Below are 24,806 nucleotides of genomic sequence, written 5' to 3' on the forward strand. Positions count from 1 at the left end.
ACATCCACACACACACACACACGCGCGCACGCTGCACCATTCATCTTCCACCGGAGAAATTCATCCCAGAGCTCCCCGAGCTCATAAATTTCCCTCTACCTCTCCGTCTCCTCTTCATACCTTCGGCGCCAAGCCGGCAGCATCCGAATGTTCACAGCTTGCCGCGTACGAGTGAAGCGGCGGCGGGCGGCTTTGATTTGATGCTGTCAATGCCAGACGCCATGTCTGTCACTGTCAGTCACAAAGGACGACCGCACGCTCGCCGACGAGCGCGCCATCCTGTCAACAGACGTCGTCAGCACGTCTGAAGTGACAGAACTCGATGAAAAGGGGGACAGATCCGGAAGGGGTGCGCCAACGTAACCAGAACTAAATAAATATGAACAACGAAGTGCAACTATTAATGTATTGATTTGAAAACACCGACATAGAATTATCATCAGTGTGTGGTAAGTGTTGATGTGATGGTGGTGACCAACACAACTTATTAAAGTGGAAGTCAACCTTAAACCTGATGCGAACCTATATGCGACCTCACTCATCTCAACATGTCATTCTGATTAACTCATTTGCTCCCAGCCATTTTCACAGAAGCAGTCCCGTTCGCTCCCAGCTGTTTTACTGGATTTTGACTGATCTTGCAAGGCCCACAGAATACTGTGTTCAATTGCTATAAAAGCATGGAACCTATCAGAAGAAAGATTAAAGTCTCTTCTTTCATCGGAAAAAAAAAAGTATGTTTCTATCTGTTGTAGCATTAGAAAAGAGCTAAGTTTAATCAGTTTTCAGAAATCTATTTAAAATTCAAAGTTATTGAGCTTTTTTTCTAGATGGCCGTGGTTTATCTCTTTTGCTCTGCTGCCACCTGCTGGCCGTTTGTGTAATAACTACCATTCTGCAGCCGTTCTTTGCAGTTGAAAAGCTGCATCAAAGCCTTCTGTATGCTCTAGCATAAAAACAAAAAATAGCGTATAAATACGTCTTTGGGACACTTAGAACATTAAAAAAAAAACGTAGTTATATGTTATTGGGAGTAAATGAGTTAAGATTACATTTGTGAAATATGAGTAATGCAGCAAAATGCAGATGTTTTTATCCATCTCAGGGGGCGGCCATTTTGCCACTTGCTGTCGACTGAAGATGACATCACAGTTGCTCAGGGCTCAGTCAGCAACCAATGACAGCACACCTGTTTTCTGAAGCTGAGTTGTGATTGGTTGTTACCCGAAACTTGAGCAACATCGATGTCATCTTCAGTCGACAGCACGTGGCAAAATGGCCGCCCCCTGAGATGGATAAAAACGGCTGGATTTTGCTGCTTAACTCATATTCCACTAACACAATATTAACCAGAATGCCATATTGAGACTAGTGGGGCTGCATAGAACATTTTATTATCAAAAACATTTTTTCCTTTAACTCACACAAAATATCTCAACCGACAATTCTAAATCTACTTCCCCAAACCAGAATTCCGTCGCAGTACCAAAACTGACCTGTGAGAGGCAGCTTGGTGCCACAGGGCATCCAAATTGCCGAAAAATATAAAGAAGAAGGACATGCAGAAGAAGAAGGAATGGAAGAAGCTAGGCTAACTGTTAGCTTATCTGGTAATCACATTGCGGTTGCTAACTCACTCTTCTGTTTGCCATATTTGGCACATCATGGACCAATTTTTAACAATAGTCACCAGGATATGTTCAGGTGGCAGAACGTGAATGATTACTGCTGACCTTAACTGAAACAAAATTTTTGGGGTTTGTGCCAGTATGTATACACCAAAATTTTTAGTTTTTTTTTTTTCCTCAATCTCCCTAAAAAACAGTTACTGTTGTGAACTTAACTGCTTCTGTGATCCAGTAAGATGAAATGTTCATAAATCAAGGTAATGTTTCCCATTGAAATGAATGCAAATACAATGAATCCGTCCCAGTCCCAAACTAAGTTATACTTATTTTTTTTTTAAACCAGTGAGTGATTAAAGAAAAATGTAGTATAGAAGTTCTCAACTCAACTATATTTAAAGAGCACTTTAAAACAACCGGCAGTGCATACAAAGAGCAAACATACAACAACATACAAGACAGTTAAAACAATAAATTAAAAAGATCAAAACAGTAAAGGCATTATCGTTTGTGTTTGGGTGGCTATATTGTACGTCGGTAGGCCTCACAACAACATGCGTGAATGGCTATTTTGATGCGATGAGTTAGCATTGACCGCTACAATTCAAGAAATATACATACCGTAGGTCGCATTTTCAGAGGAAAATAATATTTTCGGACTTGTATTATGCTCTCACATCATTTTTTATGAATGAATGAATGAATGAATGAATGATCGATGATGCGGAGGCGGAACCTATGCCTTAGGTGTCGATGCGGAGGGTTACAACAATTTTTTAGCTTATAGCAATGCGTTATGCACATTGCCAATGTGCATGCCAAGACCGAGTCATTCGAGGTCAATTTTCGATGAAGGTTTTGTGTGTAACATGATTTGTTTGCAAAAAGAGAATTTTGTAACTACGTTCCACTCTACATTTATCCAGATGAATATAATATATTGCACAGATTTATCATTTGTGAGCCCAAACTGTTCCCCAAGTTGCTTGGATTCTTTTTTTTTTTGCATTATAACGGATTCATTTGTGTAGCTGTCTTACTAGCTTTGATGCAAAAGTGTAATTTATGCTGCTGTCTTCCTTTTTTCTTGCTTCCTACCTCAGAAGTTCCACATGATTCATTCCAAGTTGGAGAGCAATTAGAAGTACGAGTCAACTTTAATAGTAGCTCTGACGGTCGCCATTGTTATATCTGAATTTCTATTGTGCAGCAAACACAATTCGTGACAGCAAAACAAAAGGCCCCCCACAAAGCCATCAAACAGACAAAAACAAATGATGACTGGAACTTGAAAATTATACCATTTTCACGTTCTCTCAATTCATGTCAAGTCAATCTGTTGAAACTGCAACTTACTGCCATTATTTTGTCATGTAGGGTTTTGTGGCTTCAAAGATTAAAACTGATTTTCCAGTTGGCAACACTTCTAATTGTCAACTTATTTGTTTGATTTTGACTCTCAGGAAGAAAAGTGCTGAAATACTTTGATGAAATGAAATGAGGACTGAACTGAACACACACTGTGTGCTGTTCTACACAAACACGCACACGGCTGCACTCACTTGTGGGATTTCTTCCAGTCGGCCCCACTGGGTCCGGCTCCGCAGTCATAGGCTTGGATAATGAATGTGTATTCCTTCTGGCTCTCGCAGTCCACAGGGCCACTGGCTCTCAGTACGCCTTCGCCCGAGGTGCGATTCAACACCACCGCCTCGAATGGAATGTCCTGGCCATAAATCTTAAAGGCACAAATTTCCCCTAAAAAGACAAGGAAAGAAATTTATGGAACACTGCGACAAAGTACGAAGAGGTCTGCGAGCCAAGTGTATATATTTTAGCTGAGGGACCAAACATGAGTAATTACTTGACAATAGCGATGGTTACTTTTGGTAGCATACGCAACAAACGGCTTATTGTGACAACCTGAGAAATGTGACGTTAAACGTGAGGTTATTTGAACTTTAACCTGTGGTTACAATATCTAATCTGATCAAGTCCATTGGTGGCACTGAAGAAGAACTGCCCTCCATTCAAGGCTTGGATATCACAGTGGAACAGGAAAGACCCCCAATTCGTGGGTCAAGGCCTTCGATGTGGATTTTATAAGATATACTGTAAGATATGAAGTGAAAAGGTGAATAAAGAACATTTTATTTGGCTTGACATTTCAAAAGGTGTATTTAGATTAGTAGACATACAGTACTGTATATGCAAAACTACACAGTACATTCTGTCGAGTAAATTTGACTATATTTAGACTCTGTAGTCCCCAATCACCGGACCGTGGGCCACTTTGGACCGGGCCGCGGTGGGTATTTGTGTTGCTCGTATCATTCGTAAGCATTACCATAGTGACATCCACACCCGTCACCATGGGCGGGGCCATAAGGGTCCGTGTCCGCCCACCAAGATGATAGTGCCCGCCCATTTCAGACATGGGGGTATATTCACTAAGAATTAGGGATGTAACGATATCCAAACATCACGATACGATATTATCACGATATGACGGTCACGATACGATAATTATCACGATATTGTGGGGGCGTTGGTGATATTTAAAAAAGACCACAATATTGTAAAAAAGAGAGCTCATATAGGGGTGTGAATTGCCTAGTACCTAACGATTCGATTCGGATCACGATTCACAGGTCACGATTCGATACCGATTAATCCCGATACGAATTTATAAGTCGATTGTTGCGATTTTTTTTCATTCAAATTTAGAAAATACTAATCAGTAAGCTTGTAGAGTGTAAGATTTATATGAAAATGTATTATTTATTTATCTGAAATTTCAGTCTTATAGAGGTTGTAATCTGTTTCATGTTTGAACAGCATTAAAATAAAATATTAAGGCTTAATGTTCCGTTCATATAACATTCTTCCATGCTCATGGTTTGAATCCTAACCCGAAGTCAGACGTTTTGTTGAATATTTTTCCATTAAAAATGGAAGTTTAAAAATCGATTCACACACACACACACACACACACACACACACACACACACAAAAAGGCAATGATGATAAGACGTTGAATCCGTAAGACTACCGAATGAAAAATTCTGAGCTCTTAAAAAAAAAAAAAAAAAAAAAAAAAAAGATTTTTTTTTTATTGAATCGATTCGAGAATCGCGCGATGTAACAATATTGTTAAAAAAAAAAAAAAAAAAAAAGAGCTCACACTAAAAAAAAAAAAATCTGTGCTTTTGTACATAACAGCAATGCATATAAACCACCTACAATCTCTAATAACAATATTGAAGCACTTACTTGCTAATGCAAACACACATTGATCGCTTAACAAGCAAATTAGGTTCCCCTTCATCTGACAATTAACATAGATTTTAAACATAGAAGGCCAAAACATCCCTAATAAAATTAAATTGCACTAATAAACTAGCCACTAGAGGGTGCTGGAAGTGCATACATGGAAATCAACCTGACTTTTTTAACAAATGTGTTCCTTTTAAATATTGTGAACATGACGACGACAATATTGAGGCAGTTTTAATATTGTGATATCATGATATTGCCCTTATCGTGACATCCCTACTAAGAATGTGCAATAGGTTAGACCGAGAGTAAGCGTTTATAGCGCCATTAAGCAGTACAGAGCAGAGAGGACGACAACGGCGTCATTCATTCATAAAGTACAAATTATTGGTGCGATCCATCCATCCGCGTTCACAATAAAGTCCTCGGCATGACCCGCCCTACTCATTCTCTGATTGGCGCATCAGTCCTCATGCCTTTAATTAACCAATAAGACAGCGAGTGCAGGCCAGCCAGTTAGAGGCAGCTTAGGGTGAGTCATGGCCACTGATCTGCATATATTACTGGATAGCCGATCCATGCGCATCCAGTTGGATTCAGAAGTGAGTCGACGCAAAATTGAGATTTAGATGTGGGTAGATGCAAAACTGACTGAAAAACCGTATACCCTGGACTACACTAATGAGGGGCATAGCTCAGGTGGTCATGTGGCAATCTCCAAAACTGAAGGTTGTCAGTTTGTTCCTCAACCACCCCTTTATTTATTTATTTATTTATTTATTTATATATTTTTTTTACTAGCTTCTCCACTAGCTGCTCGTTAGCCACTCCAGCCTATGGCTCCGACTCACCCCAGGTAGCCGCTCTCGTTAGCTGCTCCGGCTAAATCTGGCTCGCTCAGTATTTCGACATTGCTCGTCACTCACACTGTCACGACTGGGTCAGCCCAGGGTTAAGTTTGGGCCATGCAAGGGTTATGTTTGGGTCATGACCGTGAGGTCAAGTGTCTGTTTTGAACTGATGTAACCATCATCTGGTTTCAACTGGAAAAACGCTATGTGATGTCAGGAGCCATTTGATGTCAAGAATCTTTAATCCCTTTACTTGGTCAACAGCCAATCAGATAATTCCATGTCAGTCCTGTTACCCACATGTCTAGCCACAGCCAATCAGATCAATTGACTGTCTATTTAAGCCAAACCGAGAAGTGTGTGTTTGTTGGATTATTACCTCGGTTCCTCTGTGCATCTCCACAGCCCAAGGGGGCTTTGGTGTCTCGTGATTCTCGATTCATTCTCATTGTTTCTCGCGAGTCAAGTTTGTTCTACGCCTCTCGATTTTATGCAAATAAAGAGCTAAAATCTTATTTGCGTCTGCGCTTTTGGGATCCAACCTCAGAACATAACGCACACAAAATAAGAATTGGTGGTTGGTTGGCCAAGTGTGGCCTCCCTGAAGCACCATCGTGTACATGCTTTGAAATGCACGTGTTTCGGCTCAGAACTCGAAATAGAGACTCTTTCATGCAATTTAAAAACACATTTTTTTTAAATTGCCTACCCAACTTAATGTTATTTTGCATCTCACGAATCAAGGTAATTTCTTTTCACCTGATTCGATTTTTAAAACATCCGCCCAGGGTTCAAAGATAGCGTTCCCATGAGCTCAAGTTTTGCCGTTTTCATGGCCATTTTTAAGGACGTTTGCGCCTCATTTTCTCCTCTGAGGCGAGTTTGGGAGCAGGTTGTAATGTTTACACGCGGAAGCCGAAGCCGATAAGCGACACCGTCATCCCTTGCACATAAACATACTTTGGGGAAAAGAAAAGAGCGTAAAATTTCTCTTAAAAAAACAGTGACAACACCGCAACATAAAGTTTGTGGGTCGCAGTGAAAAGTTACTTCCATGTCACACTTTGTGGATGGATGCAAATCCATTTTCTGCTCCATCCGTTGTAGCAAATATTTCTGGGTTCAATTTTACAGTGGGATGCAATTGAGTTATGCAGAGGAGGAGATATAGAGCACTGAATAAGTGGGAAATGTGTGGATGTATATGTAAATGGCCGAGATTTCATCTCGCCTCCGACTGAGTCAGCAAACATGTACTTATGCATACACACGCGTACATTTCATTTCTTGCCACTTAGCTTGGTTCTCAGCAGTCGCCCCCGAGGGAACACTTCAAATTCACTCAGTCGAAATTTATGGATGAAAGCCAGTCTAATCTTTGGGCCAGTAAAGCATAAGGTAAAGGCTTGCTTTTTGAAGTCAACATAATAATGGCGTCGTTTGGCCTCTGGGATTGGGCTCAGCAGCAAGGAAGGAGGCGGGCTAATGACAATAATGTCGAATAAATGGCCCTCCAAAGAGCCGCAGTGACAAAGAATGTCAATCCTGTCAATAAGTATTTATTTCATATTAGGCTAAATTGACAGGAAAAGTGAAAAAGGACAGCATAATTAATGCAAATACGTATAAAGCAACAGCCCACATACTTATATGAGTTCAAAAACAGTTAATCCACATTTTAGCAATAAGAGATGGAATGCAAAAGGTCAACATTAGATTACAAATAAACAAATTTGAACGCACAATCACTCATACTGACTTTACAATGTTTGTTTTTTTTATTATTGGAATTTATTGGAACTAGTGGGGCTACATAAAACATCAAAAACAAAAACATTTGACTCATTTTTTGGGGAGGTTGACTTCTCCTTTAACACACAAAATATCTCAAACGACAATTCTAAATCTACTTCCCTAAACCAGAATTCCGTCGCAGTACCAAAACTGACCTGTGAGAGGCAGCTTGGTGCCATACGGCATCCAAATTGCTGAAAAATATAAAGAAGAAGGACATGCAGTAGAAGAAGAAATGGAAGAAGCTAGGCTAACTGTTAGCTTATCTGGTAATCACATTGCGGTTGCTAACTCTTCTGTTTGCCATATTTGGCACATTATGGACCAATTCATAAATATTTTTTAACAATAGTCACCAGGATATGTTCAGGTGGCAGAACGCGAATGATTACAGCTGACCTTAACTGAAACGTCCAAAATGTGTTGTTTTGGGGGTTTGTGCCAGTATGTATACACCAAAATGTTTAGGTTTTTTTTTCCTATTCTCGATCTCCCTAAAAAAAAAAAACAGTTAGTGTTGTGAACTTAACTGCTTCTGTGATCCAGTAGGATGAAATGTTCATAAATCAACGTAATTTTTCCCATTGAAATGAACGGAAATGCATTGAATCCGTTCCAGTCCCCAAACTAAGTTATACTTACTTTTTTTTTTTTTTTTTTTTTAAACCAGTGAATGATTAAAGAAAATGTATAGTTCTCAATTCAACTATATTTAAAGAGCCATTTAATTTACAGTAAAACAAAAGTCACAAAACAACACAAGCTAACTGTCTTAAGTGTTAATTAGTGTCTAGAAATACACTACATTTCAATTAAACATCAGCTTGTGCAGTAATGTAAAGTTGAAGGTAGTTGCCTGTAAAATCTAACTGGAAATTATTATTAGTATTACTTTAGTGTGCCTATTGGTGTTTACTCAACTGCAGAGAGTAAAGGCTATTTATTAAGGGTAAGGCAGTCATTTGAGCGTAAGGTTTTAATAGAATTGATTTTAATTTCAATAAAAAAAAAACAATTCCACAAATACAAATACCTAAGCGTCATGTGCTAGGGTTGGATCCCAAAGCGCAGACGCAAATAAGGTTTTAACTCTTTATTTACACAACGAAAAACAACGAGAATGCATCGAGAATCACGAGACGCCAAGCCCCCTTGCGCTGTGGAGCTGCACAGAGGAACACTGGTAGGGTTAATAATTTGGTTGTGGCTAGACATGTAACAGTACTGACATGGAATCATCTGGATGGCTGTTGACCCAGTAAAGAGGTTAAAGATTTTTGACATCACATAGCTCCTGACATCACATAGCATCACATAACCTAAAACTAGTTCAAAACAGACACTTGACCTCACGGTCATGACCCAAACATAACCCTAGCGTGACCCTGCTAAATTTGAATGATTTAAAGAAAAGAAAAAAAAGGCAAGTGTATAAAATACAGCAAAAGGAAGAGCTGAAATCACGCCCGCTTAGCTGTCAATTATATGCTACTTCTACGGCTGCATTTGAGGAAGGCTGAAAAGTCAGCCTTTTCCGACTTCATACCAGGAAATATGCATGGGAACGCCCCTTTTGAACTCAAAAATCCGAGTTGCGAAGTCGGAAAAAAAAAGGACCCTGGCTTCACCGACCGGTTTAAATCTGATATCACTTGACAACGGCGTACCCTGTAGAGACGAAGACCGTGAATAGCAAAACATAATTTACACGATTAGAAACACATTTATCCATTTACTCATTGTAACATTAAGTAACTTAAGCAACAAACAATTTATCGGAACATTCGCTTTGAACGCTTTGGGGTCAGAACTGGGAGAGGGCCAGCTAGCAAGATGATATGAATGAAAAAAACGTGTCCAAGATCTTATCTTATTAGGGGAGGGGCGATACATGTTTTAGCCCCCAATAATGGAATGAAAATGGAAGGCAGGTGATTAAAGGGACTATTATTGAAAATGTGTACGGAGAAATGGCAAGAATAGAAACATCGAGGCAGACAATTTACCGGAGAGACTTTTGCAGAGAGGAGGCATCTATTTGGAGTAAATAATAATTGAGACACGGCATCATGAGAGTTAGTGGAGGCCACGATTTGAAGAAATACAGTATTTATCACTACTGTTGTGTACATTAAAATCACTGCTGTTAAAAAGGGCCATCAAAACAGCGTACTTTTGTACAATACTGTATTTTGGGGGGGGGGGAGCAGACCAGAGTGTATCATTAGCCCAAAATGAATATGACATCGCCTCCATGGACAGAAACGCTTGTAACATAATTGAAACAAATTGGCTGAGGAATGAAGCCTTGCCTTTATATTTGGAGTGACAAGCTACTTTCCCAATTAGCGCCTAGCCTGTGGGACACATCCACCTTAATCAGCTTTTAGTAGTTAACAATGTGAAGTATCACTTCTAATCAGGATTGGGATTCTGTCACTGTGACTACGACTATACTGCACTGAAGTGAAAAGCAGCGAGGCCGAATGTCTTCAGCCAAACTGTAAGAGACAGTTAAAAAGAAAAGAAAAAAAAAGCAATTTTAAAATCATAGTACGCAACTAGCGTTGTTTTATTGACCATTTTCACTGCAGTCATTTTGAAAGTGTAAACAAACAATAAGACAGATACTGATGCAGAATTATGCAAGAAAAATAACTTGCCCATGAATAGGCTCGAAGTTGAGCTACTTCAGATTTTGTTTTTTGTAGTTGACGCTAGTCATGATAGTCGAGTCGATGTGGATTAATCCATGAACGTTATTTTAATTATTTTTTTTATTTTTTTAATTGTCAGCTCACCGTGTGCGGTTTTCACTTGCAAAGATATGCTCGCTCACTCATTCACACTTTCCCCGCCATCCTCACTTGCACTGGCCACACCCCCTGACTCGATCAGCCAATCACATTCAGATACCTTCATTTCCTTGCAGAGAGTCAGAACTTGTAAAACTCTAGCACCAATTCTTGTAACACAACTTCAAGGTCACTAGAGGGCATTACTAGTATTATTATTATTTTTTTAATAATTACAATGTGGGGTAATGTTTTGCCAAAAAATATTGTTATGTTATTGATCGACTTAAATGCTATATTCGTCATTGCTCATTGGTAAAGTTGAAGCGCCTAGATGAGTCAATTTAATGTTATTTTTGAAAAAAAAAAAAAAAAAAATCAGAATTTAGGTCTCTGCTCTACCAAGTGACATTCTATACTTTTTAAATTAGGGATGCTTGATTATGGAAGAAATAATAATCACGATTATTTTGGTAATTGAAATCATGATTATTGAAACAATTTTTGGGGGGTATAAAACAAGAAAATGTTAAAAAAAAAAAATTAAATATATATTAAATATATAAATCTTACATCTATTACCGCTTCAAACATCAAAGCGTTTGTAGTAGGAATGACAAAATGTTGAATTGTTGTGATTGTATTGTATTGCTGTTATGTTATGTTTGTTTTGTTGTGTTTCTGTAAAGCGCTTTGTGACAGTCAAGGCTGTTTTGAAAGCGCTATACAAATAAAGATGACTTGACTAGTAAGACAAATAAAATGATGTGAAACACTATAATTATGTAAGTTCCTTTTGGACCAAAAAAAGATGTATTAGCCATTTTAAAATTTAAAAAAAAAGGTGCAAATATATAAATTTAAACAACTCGAAATTAGTATTAATAATCTTTATTAATGAATTTATTAATTATGCCGATTTTGTAATTGTGGAAATAATTGAAATTGACTGCACAGCCCTACTTTAAATATACTTTAAAACAAACAAACAAAACAAATCGAATGGTGTTATAAGATTTTCACATGGTACTATACTGCAAGTATATTAGCTTTAAAATTATGAGGCGTGTGCGTGTTCGTTTCCCAGGCTGAGTATCAGACGGTCTTAAGCTTTGATTCCTTCATTCCCTGAACTAAGCTCACACTCATCCCACATCTTCTCATTTAATTAATGACAGACGAGCGCATCATCTCTCAACTGGGTGTCAGGATATATCCCAACTCCTACTGAACAGTACGCACACAAGCAAGATACACGTGCAAATTTTTATCACCGTTAACTCATTTGCTCCCAATAACATGTAAATACGTTTGTTTTTGTTTTTTTATGTTTTAAGTGTCCCAAAGACGGATTTATATGTTTTTTTTTTGTTTTTTTTTGTTTTTTATGCTAGAGCGTACAGAAGGCTTTGATGCAACCTGCAAAGAACGGTTGCAGAAATGGTAGTTATTACTCAAACGGCCAGCAGGTGGCAGCAGAGCAAAGGAGATCAACCAGGGTCATGTAGAAAAAAAGCTCAATTACTTACAATTTTGAATAGATTTGTGAAAACTGATGAAACTTAGCTCTCTTCTAATGCTAATTGCTGCAATACAGAAACAGACAGAAACATACTTTTTTTTTTCCTGATGAAAGAAGGGACTTTAATCTTTCTTTTGATAGATTCCATGCTTTTATAGCAACCGAACACAATATTCTGTGGGCCTTGCAAAATCAGTGAAAATCTAGTAAAACAGCGAACGGGATTGCTTCTGTGAAAATGGCTGGGAGTGAATGAGTAATGTTACGTGGTTAATTGTCATTTGTTTGCTTGGTATAATCCTGAATAATTATTTGTGAAAAATTGTAGAAGCTGATATATATATATATGTTTTTGTATTAGAGCGTGTCTCCGATTATCTATACTATAATTATCCACCTATTCACATAATGAATGAATTATTATTATTTATTTATTTTTAATATCTCATTTCTTGCAAATAACACACCCGCCCTCCACTATGTCAGTCTCCGTTTTAGACAGATGCAGAGGAAGACTGAAAACAAATGAAGGCTTTCTGCTAAGCCATTCGACTGTGGATTTTCTCTCTCATCTCAAGGTTTGCCGAGGTCGTGATGAGGACATTAAGTTGACTGAAGGATAAGATATTTAAAAAGTTAGCTTAGCCTTGGCGCTGATTTTTTTTTTTTGCCACTTGTGCTTTCATCTACCTCCAGCCCGACAGCAAATAAAGTCATAATTAATGACGATGCCATGCGGCAAACAGTTTCAACTCTTGTGGGAAGACTTCAAGATTTTCTCTTCCAACGTTGATGAATGATAGGGTTAAGGTCTAGCGGACACATTTCACTATGGACCATTTGGCTAAATGATGAAAAACACAGGATGATGATGATCAACCAATGTATCACTTTTAATAGTGACATATCGCAAGTACTCCTAAAACGACCGTTTTTCTTGACGTGAAAGGACAACAGTGCCGTGGGGGTCTTGTCAGTGAAAGAGTGAGTTGAGGGGAGCAATTCATCAGTCTCAGCGGGCTCGCTCACATAATAGGTCACCTCTTAATTGCATTTGGGAGCTTGTCTCACCAACCGCTTGACCTCCGGGTGACAAACTGACACCTGGCACAGAAACGCGCATGCCAGCACACTAAGAAGCACATTCGGGTTAACTTTTCTCACAGTATCACCATGCGAGCGTGATATAACCACACAAGGAAGCTGAATTCTGCTGATATATGGTAATTAATGCACCTCGCAGACAGTTAACCTTTTAAAAATAATACAAATTGTTGTATAGCAAATTCCCCTCCAACGTGGTTGCTACGTTCCAGATCACCCATACAATAAGTGAAATTTGTGCTACAAAATACCCAAGTTAAAGACTCTCTAGGCATGTTTTTAGACAGTACAATTAACGGCACTTAATTTAAGATCCTTAATCAATTTTTCAAATAAGAAAATACAGCTATAGATAGGACACATTGTAGCCGACAGTGCAAGTGCACCAATCATCTATACGTTACTGTGTACAGTAAACAATCAGTAAACATCCCGTAATTTCCAAACAATTTATTTCATAATAATCATTCCCAAAGACGTAAATTTAATCTTTTTTTGTAGACGTAAAATGCAGGATTAAAGAGAATTTTATATTAAATAATTTTCGGCACAAACTAGTGTGATCTCGAAATGCTGTTGACCTACATCAGTTCTTCTCAATTATTTTCTGTCATGCTCCCCGTAAGAAGAAAACATTTCGCGCCTCCCCTCCTCCCCTCGACTATAAATAGTATCATTTGTCTATAAAATTGTTCTAAGCACATCTCTGCATAATACTGTATCCATATTAATGTATAAGAGAGTTAAAAAAAGAAATATGGACCAACCTACAACTAAGAATAGCTTTATTAACTGTAACAGAAAAATTTAAAGTGCATCTGAAATTCAAAAATAAAATTAAATCCTTAATTAAACTATAAACATTTTTTGACTGACCATGTCAAACCATATGATACGGAAAAATAAAATTACATAAAATCAATAAATAATAATACATTCAAACTGATCACCAACATTAACTCAGGAGCACAACATAAAAAAAAAAATAAAAAAAAAACTTTAACCTGCAAAACAAAAATATTTAAAATAATTTGTGCTGATTTTTTTTTCGCTGTGTGCAAAGCGCGCATGCTCAGTGCAAACAAAACCCCTACACCACCAAGCGGATGCTCCCTGCGCACACTCTGCCAATAATAAGAGCACCACTGCCCCCTAATGTAGTGGAGGTGCAATAGCACTTTATTCTAGGACAGTAAAAGAAATAAAAATAAAAATAAACAAGCATGTTCCCCAAGGTCAAACGCGCCCCCTTAATGGAGTCTCGCGCCCCCCCATTTTGGGGGGGGCGCCCCACTATTTGAGAAGCACTGACCTACATCCTGCTTTCAGTCGTCCATCCATCCATCCATTTTCTTGACCGCTTATTCCTCACAAGGGTCACGGGGGGTGCTGGCGCCTATCTCAGCTGGCTCTGGGCAGTAGACAAGGGACACCCTGGACTGGTTGCCAGCCAATCGCAGGGCATCCTGGAAACACGTCACGGCTATTTGTGCATAGAGTCCATAGACAACAATAGTGTGCCGCCATCTTGTGGCCAACATCGGAACTGTGTTGTACCAGCCAGCTAGCGCAAAGCTAACCTGTCGTTTCCGGGCCAGCGTTGACATGCTAAATTTGTTTTGTATGCAGCTGTGACAGTGTGTGAGGGCAGCATTGAAGTAACAAAGGTACTACGTTAACCAGCCAAATATTCCCATAAACACGCAAATACCTCCAGGCTCTGTGCTTAAAAGCATTCCAATTTTAAATGCACCCTTGTACAAGTACGTCACACCGAGACAACTGAGTCTTAATACACGGGACAAAACGCCGTGGCCCATTCTGACTTGTTCAATTTTAGCGGCCAATTTGCATCTCAATTTGAGTCACCACCAATTTGTGCTCTGTCATAGTTAGAATTGTACATATAAAGAGCAGCTACGATATATGCAAAAATCAAGCCAGGCAGTATGCCAGAATACTGTGGTATTCCTGATATGTAGCCTACATTAGTGCACTTCAGACTTACCACCTTTTTTATTAAAAATAATAATAATAATAACAAAATAAAACCTCTATGCTATCCCCACAAAATAATGATGCTGTGTTATCAGCGTGGGACCATTTTTGTATTTCTTGCATTCATTATCACTGTCATTCAGCTTGGGAGCTGTTATCTGCAGTCTAATCACTTTAAACTAAATCCACTGAAGTTCTGCAGAATAACAACTCATCAGATAAACTCATTAAATTGAATTAGATGTGTGCGGCACTTTAATAATCCCTCTGAAGTCTGATTGTCATAAGTAGCACTTGTTTAATTTGAGAATGATCTGAATGAAAGATTATGCATAAAGGGTAGTATAACAAAGCATCAAAACGCGAAGTTTTACAGTAAAGACATGAAAATGAGTCATTTCAGAGTGATTTTTGGACAACTTAATATCACTTCAGTGGTTTCGCAAATATGTGAATTGCCAGGAAGGAAGAACGTTTTACTCCATAGCTCCCCCTATAGCTGAAAAGCTGCATTTACTCTAAAGCTACTGCAGAATACAAATCGACAGCATGTAATAATATAATTTTGTTAACTAACAAATTAATAGAATCTAAAAAAGTGGTCATGGTATGTCAGGAAGCCCCACAATTGAAATGAACGTCACAAATTTTATGTTTTATTTTATTATTATTATTATTATCATTATTATTATTATTAATTCAATCTCTGGTGTAATAACCTTATTTATTGATTGATTGAATTATTTTTTAATTTTATTATCTGTTCTTATTGCTGCTGGACATGTAAATTTCCCAGAGGGAGCCATCCCAAAGGGATCAATAAAGTCAAGTCTAAGTCTAAGTCTAAGTCAATAGAAGCTTGTTACTGTACAACATATTTTCGGTATACAAATAGAGACATTACAGATCTCAACGACACTGCGCACCTCCTCTATCATCTCCCAATATGCAATCTCATTTCTTCTGCCGGGGATTTCACTACGATAAGCAATTATTCACATCTTAACATGCGTGTGCACTCAGAGGCGCACCGCCTTTCAGCAACAGACGCTCGCTCCTCGACCACCCCCCCCCCCCCACCCCCCCCCCCCCCCCCCGCCCTTACTGATGCATGTGCATGCAGCCACTTGTGACAGTGCAAGTGTCAGCACTTGACAGCTAAATGGCTTTTTGAGAAAGCCGAATTTGACAGCGTGTGTGTGTGAGGAGAATTTTTTTTATACACATATTCTGTATAGACAACATACAATATACACATATTTGTAAATTAGGTGAGCATCAGAGCGAGTGAGCATGAGAGAATGTTTTCTCAAAGGCAGACTGAAACAGATAATCCCAAACTTTAATGTGCTGTAAATGTCAGACTCTTTTGATGACCTAAGTAAGCCCACAGGCGGGGGAAAAAAATTAAAAAAAAAAAAAAAACACACACATTCACACACCAAGTGACAAGAGTATGCTCTGTGGGGTCAATCACACAAACAGTTTTTAATTAAATGAATAACAATAATGACTTTGTTGACTGGTAGACATTTTTGAAAACACTTACTGAAAATGTCTTCTATTATATACTGCTGATCAAAAGTTTGGAGGTCACTTAGAAATGTCATTTTCGAAAAAGAAAAGCACATTTGTAGACTGTATTTCTGATTAATTTAACATTAGCTCATTAAAATGAAAACTGCTTTTTTGTACAAAAGTTCTAAGTGCCTCCAAACTTTTTAAGACATTTGGAGTGTCAATATTGTATATATTGTGTGAAATAATACTAATAACTACTAGGGGTGGGCGATATCGTAAATATGTCACATCACGATTCTTTAAAAATAAATTCACGATCCCGATTTTATCACGATACTTTTTTTTACACATATTTTTAGACTAATCTTCTCATTTCAGAACATTTTTGTAAAATTTAAAACATATTTAAAATGTATATAAAACCCTAAAAGAAAAAAAAAACCAGACATCTTAAGCCAGTATGAACAGCGCTTAACACCACAACAGAAATTGAAAATGTTTTTTCCTCAATAAACTATCGACAAAAACAGTTTGGAATGAGTTAGCAAAGTAAATAAAACACAGAATTGGAAAGTAGAAAACACTGTTTACGACAGCGTTTGCTCATCCGCGTAGTTTACAAAATCTCGTAGGTGCGCGTGTGGGCAATGTGGAAGTGTCCTGGCGCGGGGAGAGTTGCGAACCCGCCGGCTGTCGGGTAAGGTTCCGAGGTGGCCGGGCCGCGCTGGCACCGGTGGGGGGGGGCGTCCCCGCGCCGGGACCACTACTTCACGGTTCATTTATTGCGGATTCAACCTATTGCAGATTTTTATTTGTGTCCATAACATAATAAGTTAAACGCAACATATTCTGTAACATCCTTGCAAGCCAAAGTGCATCAAATTATTTATAACAACATTTAGATTAGACGAAAATAATCATTAATATTTACACTCATGCGCATAAAGTATAATAAAAAATAAACTTACGGCATTCCTGCTTGTTAATTCAACATGTGTCGATTGCATTTCCATACTGCTCAGCGAAGGCGGAAATACGCCATTGAAGACCAGAAGAACATTTAGCGATAATAATAATTATTTATTTATTTTTGCACAGAAATAAAATTAGTAATTATCCATCCGAGCAATTAGTAAACCTTGTTTAATGACAAAAATATTTTTAACATTATTTAACTACCGTGGAAATTCACCCATCGTGGGTGGGCGTGGAACGTATCACCCACAAAAAGTCAAGGTATTAAAACACTGTATTCCAATTTCATATACTACAAATCGTGCACCTTTGTTTGTCTCTGTGCCAGCAGCATACAGGATGGGCAAAAAAATTAAAACCCCTTCACTCGATGCCAGAAGGTACAATTAACCCGTGCTTCCACCTGTTGCCAATCACACAACAGAATGATAGTTTTGTCTTCAACTACATAGGTCAACATTTCATCCTGAGTATGTGCATTTGTGAGTAAACAGACAAGATTATCTTTTAGTTTTTGTGACATTTGTGTTTAGTGATAAGAGATTTTTCAGATTAATAAAAACAAAACCAAATCAATTGCTTCTATAACCGCTAATATCGATGCTAACGTTAGCAGGTTAGCAACAGACAACAGAATGATAGCTTTTGTCTTCAACTAAATAGGTCAACATTTCACCCTGCGTATGTACATTTGTGAGTAAACTGAGACAAGTTTATCCTTTATTTTTTGTGGCATTTGTGTTTAGTGACGTGAGATTTTTCAGATTATTAAAAACAAAATCAAATCCATTGCTTCTAAAACCGCTAATATCGATGCTAATGTTAGCAGGTCAACAACAGACAACAGAATGACAGCTTTGCCTTCAACTAAATAGGTCAACATTTCACCCTGCGTATGTACATTTGTGAGTAAACAGACAAGATTATCTTTTATTTTTTTGTGACATTTGTGTTTAGTGATGTGAGATTTTTCAGATTAATAAAAACAAAATCAAATCAATTGCTTCTAAAACCGCTAATATCCATGCTAATGTTAGCAGGTCAACGGCGTTTTGTATTGTTTGTTCGTATCAAGCAGACATTCCTAAGGCAGCACTGTGGTTGTTTTAAATACAAATCATACATTTCTCTTCATTCTATATTTAGTTTGGCAGCAAACTTCAACAGGGGATGACAAACAGCTTGAGCACATCCTGTTTAATAACTATCATCCAAGTCAAAATGAATGCTGGCATCTATTAAAATATGACAGGTGGCATTTAAGAACCCCTGGAGACCTTATGCAGTCAAACGCACGCTTATTGAAATGTATAAAAGGGAAACCGTCAAGCCGTCATGTGACACAGCGGGGCGTTGGATTGTGGAGTGACGCTATTGTACATGTGGTCTTTATCAAAAGGTACATTTAGAGACAACATGTGAAGAGGAGCTAATGAGCAACACACTTGGGATATGCTGGCAAGGATAACATAATAACCAATGTGCCATCTTTCATTGATCTCTGCGTGCTAGTTAACGTTTGTCATAGTAGACCATTTGGCAATAACTCATGCATGGGAACCTGTCGTGCTTAATCTTGTACTACGGCGTCAGCTGAATACTTTTATTTTAGCGGGGGAAAGGTAGCTTCTATTTGTTAAAAGGAGTTTGAGTTATCATACTGAATCAGAGAGTTACACAGTTTCTGTGATTGGAATTGTTGAGAATCTTCAAGGTCTTCAATATTGTACAGTATCTAAATGCTTCAGCCACATTTCAGATCTTAAAAGGTAGATTATGAAAACATAAAGACTCGAAAAATCCATCGACAAGACAAGTGAAAATAATATAGTTATGAAAGTCCAACCACTGGTTTGCCTCTTCCTGTCCACAATTTGTCTGCATTGATGAACCTGCATTTTATGAGTATTTTTTTCAAGTCTCTTTTGGAAACTAGCAACAACATTGTCAAAAAATACATATAGAAAGATAATTACTTTGTTTTTCTTTTTCAATACAATCTGTGATATGTAATTAAATACATACCAGATACAAATCTGCATTACAGTTAATTCAAAAAGTGCACATACAGTAAACAACATTCTCGGAACTAACAACTTGATTTCTCATTGCGCACGCACGAAACAAGCTGTCGGCTTCTCCACTCCTCGCGAGGAAAACAGGACAAAATATACGGGAATTTAAGACCAAAACAGGAGAACTACGGTATTGTTGTATCTTAGAGGACACTAACAGAAATATTTTCAATTATTTAATTTTGAAGGGCTTGGGCATGTACCGCATTATTAGCTTATTATGACCGCATGCCACTGAGTGAGTGAGTGACAGAGTGAGTGACAGAGTGAGTGATAGGGTGAGTGATAGTGATAGGGTGAGTGAGTGAGTGATAGGGTGAGTGAGTGAGTGAGTGATAGGGTGAGTGAGTGAGTGAGTGATAGGGTGAGTGAGTGAGTGAGTGAGTGAGTGAGTGAGTGATAGGGTGAGTGAGTGAGTGATAGGGTGAGTGAGTGAGTGAGTGATAGGGTGAGTGAGTGAGTGAGTGAGTGATAGAGTGATTGATAGAGTGATTGATAAAGTGATTGATAAAGTGAGTGATAGAGTGAGTGATAGGGTGAGTGATAGGGTGAGTGATAGGGTGATAGAGTGATAGAGTGATAGAGTGAGTGATAGAGTGAGTGAGTGAGTGAGTGAGTGAGTGAGTGATTGGTAGGTCGGTCGGTCGATAGAGCATTGTCACTTTGTCAGATACCATATTTGAAATTCAGATTGATAGATAACTACAGTATTGTCAGATACAATATTTGAAATTCAGATAGATAGATACAGTATTGTCAGATACAATATCTGAAATTTGCGGTAAAACAGCAGCACCGTCTTGTTAACATACATCATTTCTCAGGATCAGAGTGAGTCCAAAAGAACCTTCTCACCGTTTCGTGGTCGGGCCCTAAAAATTCTAGCATGTCAAACGATTTCATATCAAATGAATAGATAATGACGCTAATCCTTATCTTTATGATATGTTGTTAATTTGATGCTGCGTAAGAGGATTTAAATTGTCTTCTTGTTAAGACCACTAAAAATGATAAAGCTGGTGTTATAGTTGTGGTGTGTGATGTAATGGTACACTTGATGAAAGATTTGGAAACATATATAGGCCCTATTCATAAAAACCATGAAATTTTTACATGTGGATGAAATGACCCATGTGAGAGATTTATACAGTAATTATATAAAAACAGTGGTATTACTAACTAAGGGTTTTATTATACAGGTGTTTCTTTATTGATCCCATGAATTAAGCAACTAACTGAAATGAATTTTTGATCTAATGTATGATGTCAAAGCATTTAAAGCCTTGCTACTAAATTACATTAAAACAATTAAGTATGTTAAAGAGTGAGATATGTGATGTGCCTCTGTGACTCTCCTCACATTGAACCGTCATCTTTCATCGTTAAAGCTAAAGTTGAGTTATTGTGTTCACAATTTTTTTCTTAAACTAATCCTACACTTCTTTCCCAGTTAATGATGAATTTTTATTTAAAACATTTCTGAGACGTTATTAAAGGTTCTATTGAAGTATTTTTATTTATTTTTTTTCTACATAGTGAAACTCAAACCGATTATTTCCCACGGAGAAAGTGAATGTTTCAAAAAATAAAAATATACGCCTGAAAGGCACTTCAATTTGTCAATATGTCATTTTTCCAAGCTGGAAGAGTGTGTGAAAGTATACATTTGTTGGACTTTTGGACTCTGTTCTGTTTAGACGCTGCCTTGCTGCCCTCATCCATTACGCTGTCACTCATTTGAAATTTCCTTTTAAAAGTTCTGGCGCTTCTGGAAAAGTGCAGCTGTCCTCCCCTTTTTTGTCCAAAATGTCAGGAAGAGTCACAAACATTATTTCACATGTGCATCTGTCAAAATTGGTGTGACAACTTTCAGGAGGGTTCTCGCTGTGCACTGTGAGTGGCCAAAAAGAATTATGTAGCAGAGAAATGTGTGGACAAAGAAGGGAGAGGACAAGGAGGAAAAGAAAGAGAAGACCAATAAGATGATGAAGACGAAGAATGATGAAGAAGAAGAAGACGAAGAATGATGAAGAAGAAGAAGACGAAGAATGATGAAGAAGAAGAAGACGAAGAATGATGAAGAAGAAGAAGACGAAGAATGATGAAGAAGAAGAAGACGAAGAATGATGAAGAAGAAGAAGACGAAGAATGATGAAGAAGACGAAGAATGATGAAGAAGACGAAGAATGATGAAGAATGATGAAGAAGACGAAGAAGACGAAGAAGAAGAAGAAGACGAAGACGAAGACGAAGACGAAGACGAAGACGAAGACGAAGACGAAGACGAAGACGAAGACGAAGACGAAGACGAAGAAGAAGACGAAGAAGAAGAAGAAGAAGAAGAAGAAGAAGAAGAAGATACTCATACTTCCACCCCTGTGCGAATGTGTAGGGTGTCCCAGTTCTCCCACTCCAATGTGTACTGTCACCTCGCTACGCCCCGCCCCCTTTGCGCCCTTGTTTTACACTTGTGCTGAGCCCGTGGGCTCAGACTAAAAGTATTACCCACAATTAATTCCGGAGTTGACCAAAATAGCGTTAAAATGGCGGCCTTCAATGGTAATTCCTGTGCCTTTGCCGAAAAAAAAAAAAGTATTTTCAAGTGCAAGTATCAAAGTAGTATTCATTCCATCATTTGTATAACCTATGTAAATTTTAATCGTTTAAAAGTTTAACATCACCTACATATTTTGCCCCAACGCAGTTGTCATACTTAACTCTTTGACTGCCAAAAACGTTTAATAACGATTAGTAAAATCATGATGTATGCTGCCATAAACGTGAAATGATGTCATCTGCGTTTTTGTTTTTTTTGTTTTTTCGTCAATGGACGGAGCAACGTCTACATGCAGCGCTGCCCGGTCAATGCGTTGTGGAATCAAAAACACCACCTAACTATGGCCAACAGATGGCAGCATTGTGTCTCTCTTTTTCAATGGGCTTCCGGTGTATGGAATTACAATGAAATGTGACGGAATTTGATGGAATCTGATGAATGCTCGTAATCAGCAAAATGGCACTGTGCAGGGGTTGTTGTTGTTTTTTTTTCCCATAACGTGTGGCAGTGTAAGAGTTAACGACCTGGTGCGCATGCCACGGGTCGTGCAGGGGCCGCAAATAAATGCTTCGCAAATCCAGGCGTGGAGCCATAGCTGCCTTCGACTGGGGTTATTACTTTAGTATTACTTTCCTCCAGTTTTTATATCATATTAAGCAGCAAAATTGTCAAAAGAACAAACAATGCGGCAATGTTTGATGATCTAACACAGCGACACAAGTCGACGTCACACACACTGTCCCAATTCCACAATTTTCTCACGCATGCAACCTGCGCGCGCCAACACTTCGTGCACCGCTATTAAGTGAACACTTCATTGAAGAGCGTAGGCTGTAGCGTGAGCCAAGGAGGAAGAAGGAGGAGGGAGAGTGAGGAGGAATAAGGAGGAGGAGGATGAAGACGATGAAAAGGATGGAGAAGAGGTAGAAAAGATGGAGAAGAAGAAGGAGAAGGAGGAGGTAAAGAAGATGGAGAAGAAGAAGAAGAATGTCATGACTCGAGTCATGCAGGAGGAATGTTTGGGTCTTGTCTAATGTCTGGGGTCACGCCTGGGTTAAGTTTGAGTAGAGTTCATGACCGTGCACCAGAGTTCACGACCCGTTACGTGTCTGTTTTGGTATTGATGTAACAGCATCCAGTTTCAACTAGTTTTAGGCTATATGATGTCTGGACTATATGATTTCAAGGGTCTATTATGCTCTATAATGTTTGTTGATGTCAGTAACTATCTGTAATTACGGAGTCAACAGCCAATCAGAGAATTCCATGTCAGTACTAGTACTCACATGTCTAGCCACAACCAATGAGATTGACTGACTGTCTATTTAAGGGTCTGAGATTTGTGTGTGTTTTGCCAGATTTTTGCTCAACTGTTCCTGTGTACCTCTCTCTTAGTTTATGCCTCTCAATGTGAATAAATAGACTTATTTGTGTCTGCATTTGGGATCCTACCTCTCAACACACAAGAAGAAGAAGACAACACACAAGAAGAAGAAGAAGAAGAAGAAGAAGAAGAAGACGAAGAAGAAAAAGAAGAAGATGGAGAAGAAGAAGATGAAGAAGAAGACGAAGAAGAAGAAGACCGAGTAGAAGAAGAAGACGAAGAAGACGAAGAAGATGGAGAAGAAAGAAAGACGAAGGAGGAGAAAGAAAGACGAAGGAGAAGAAAGAAAGACGAAGGAGAAGAAAGAAAGATGAAAAACGAAGGAGAAGAAAGAAAGACGAAGGAGAAGAAGAAGAAGAAGAAGAAGAAGAAGAAGAAGACGAAGGAGAAGAAGAAGAGGAAGGAGAAAAAGAAGAAGAAGGAGAAGAAGCCATTAAATTTCCATGACAATGTAGGTAATGGTTAGCATGAATGGTCTGGCCAACCTAATAATTGCACCACATGTCTTGTGTTATCGTCCATGAACCAGGAAGTAGCCTGCTAATTGATCTATTTGTTTACTGTTGTTAACAGACTGCCCTTGGCGGAGGTCAGCACTGTACTGCTTCTATTTTAAATATGGAATGTAAACAAACATGACAGCGACATGGCCTCGCGCAGTCATCCTCTTACCCCCCCCCCTCGGGGTCTCAGTCTACGGACACGGCAGCTCATTCCGACACACAATTTATGAAGCGGTTCCCCGTTTCAGGCCCTCACTGTTATCTACCATTCAAAGCCAGGCAAGCCTTCACTACCTCACTAAATTACTGCCTGCCGAATGAGACATAAAGTGGGGTAATGTGCTGAAAATTAGCCAATTACGATCATTACGCTGCCATAATTGACCCTGGAGACCCTTGTCCGGCAATATACACTCTGCCTCTTGGGCTGTGTGTGTGTGTGTGTGTGTGTGTGTGTGTGCGTGTTGGTGTTTCAGACCCGTAATTAGGTGTAGATTGGACCTGGAGGATGGACTGTAATTCATATAATAGCAACACTCTACCAGCCGCCTGGCAACCTTTTTGTAGAGGTGAATTGCTCAGGTGCTTTTTCATGATAAATGGAGAAATTAGACAAATAAGTAAGAGCTTTGATTGCAAGAAGTGACAATTACAATGATGGTAAACAAGAACCTGAACTTCTTTTTTGTTGTTTTCAGATCCGGAAAATTCTTATATCATTCTCCATTGTAGTATCTGTGACTTTAAATGTGTTGGGCTTTCAGTGGAATGTTAAGATTATGATGCGTTTATTTTGTTACCAATTCTTTGATGAAGCCACTGAAAG

The 24,806-nt window shown here is 38.5% G+C and overlaps 1 protein-coding gene across 2 annotated transcripts in view; it reads right to left on the reverse strand.

Moving 5' to 3' along the window:
- The window catches only part of clstn2a (calsyntenin 2a), a 173,142-nt gene that overhangs the window by 59,123 nt on the left and 89,213 nt on the right, over positions 1 to 24,806 (reverse strand). For both annotated transcript variants that reach the window (XM_077518142.1, XM_077518143.1), the window contains exon 3: positions 3,188 to 3,383. In XM_077518142.1, coding sequence (XP_077374268.1) covers positions 3,188 to 3,383 — 196 coding nt within the window. The remainder of the gene's footprint in view (positions 1 to 3,187; positions 3,384 to 24,806) is intronic.

This window comes from Festucalex cinctus, chromosome 1 (assembly GCF_051991245.1).
Source record: "Festucalex cinctus isolate MCC-2025b chromosome 1, RoL_Fcin_1.0, whole genome shotgun sequence".
NCBI classification, from domain to species: domain Eukaryota; kingdom Metazoa; phylum Chordata; class Actinopteri; order Syngnathiformes; family Syngnathidae; genus Festucalex; species Festucalex cinctus.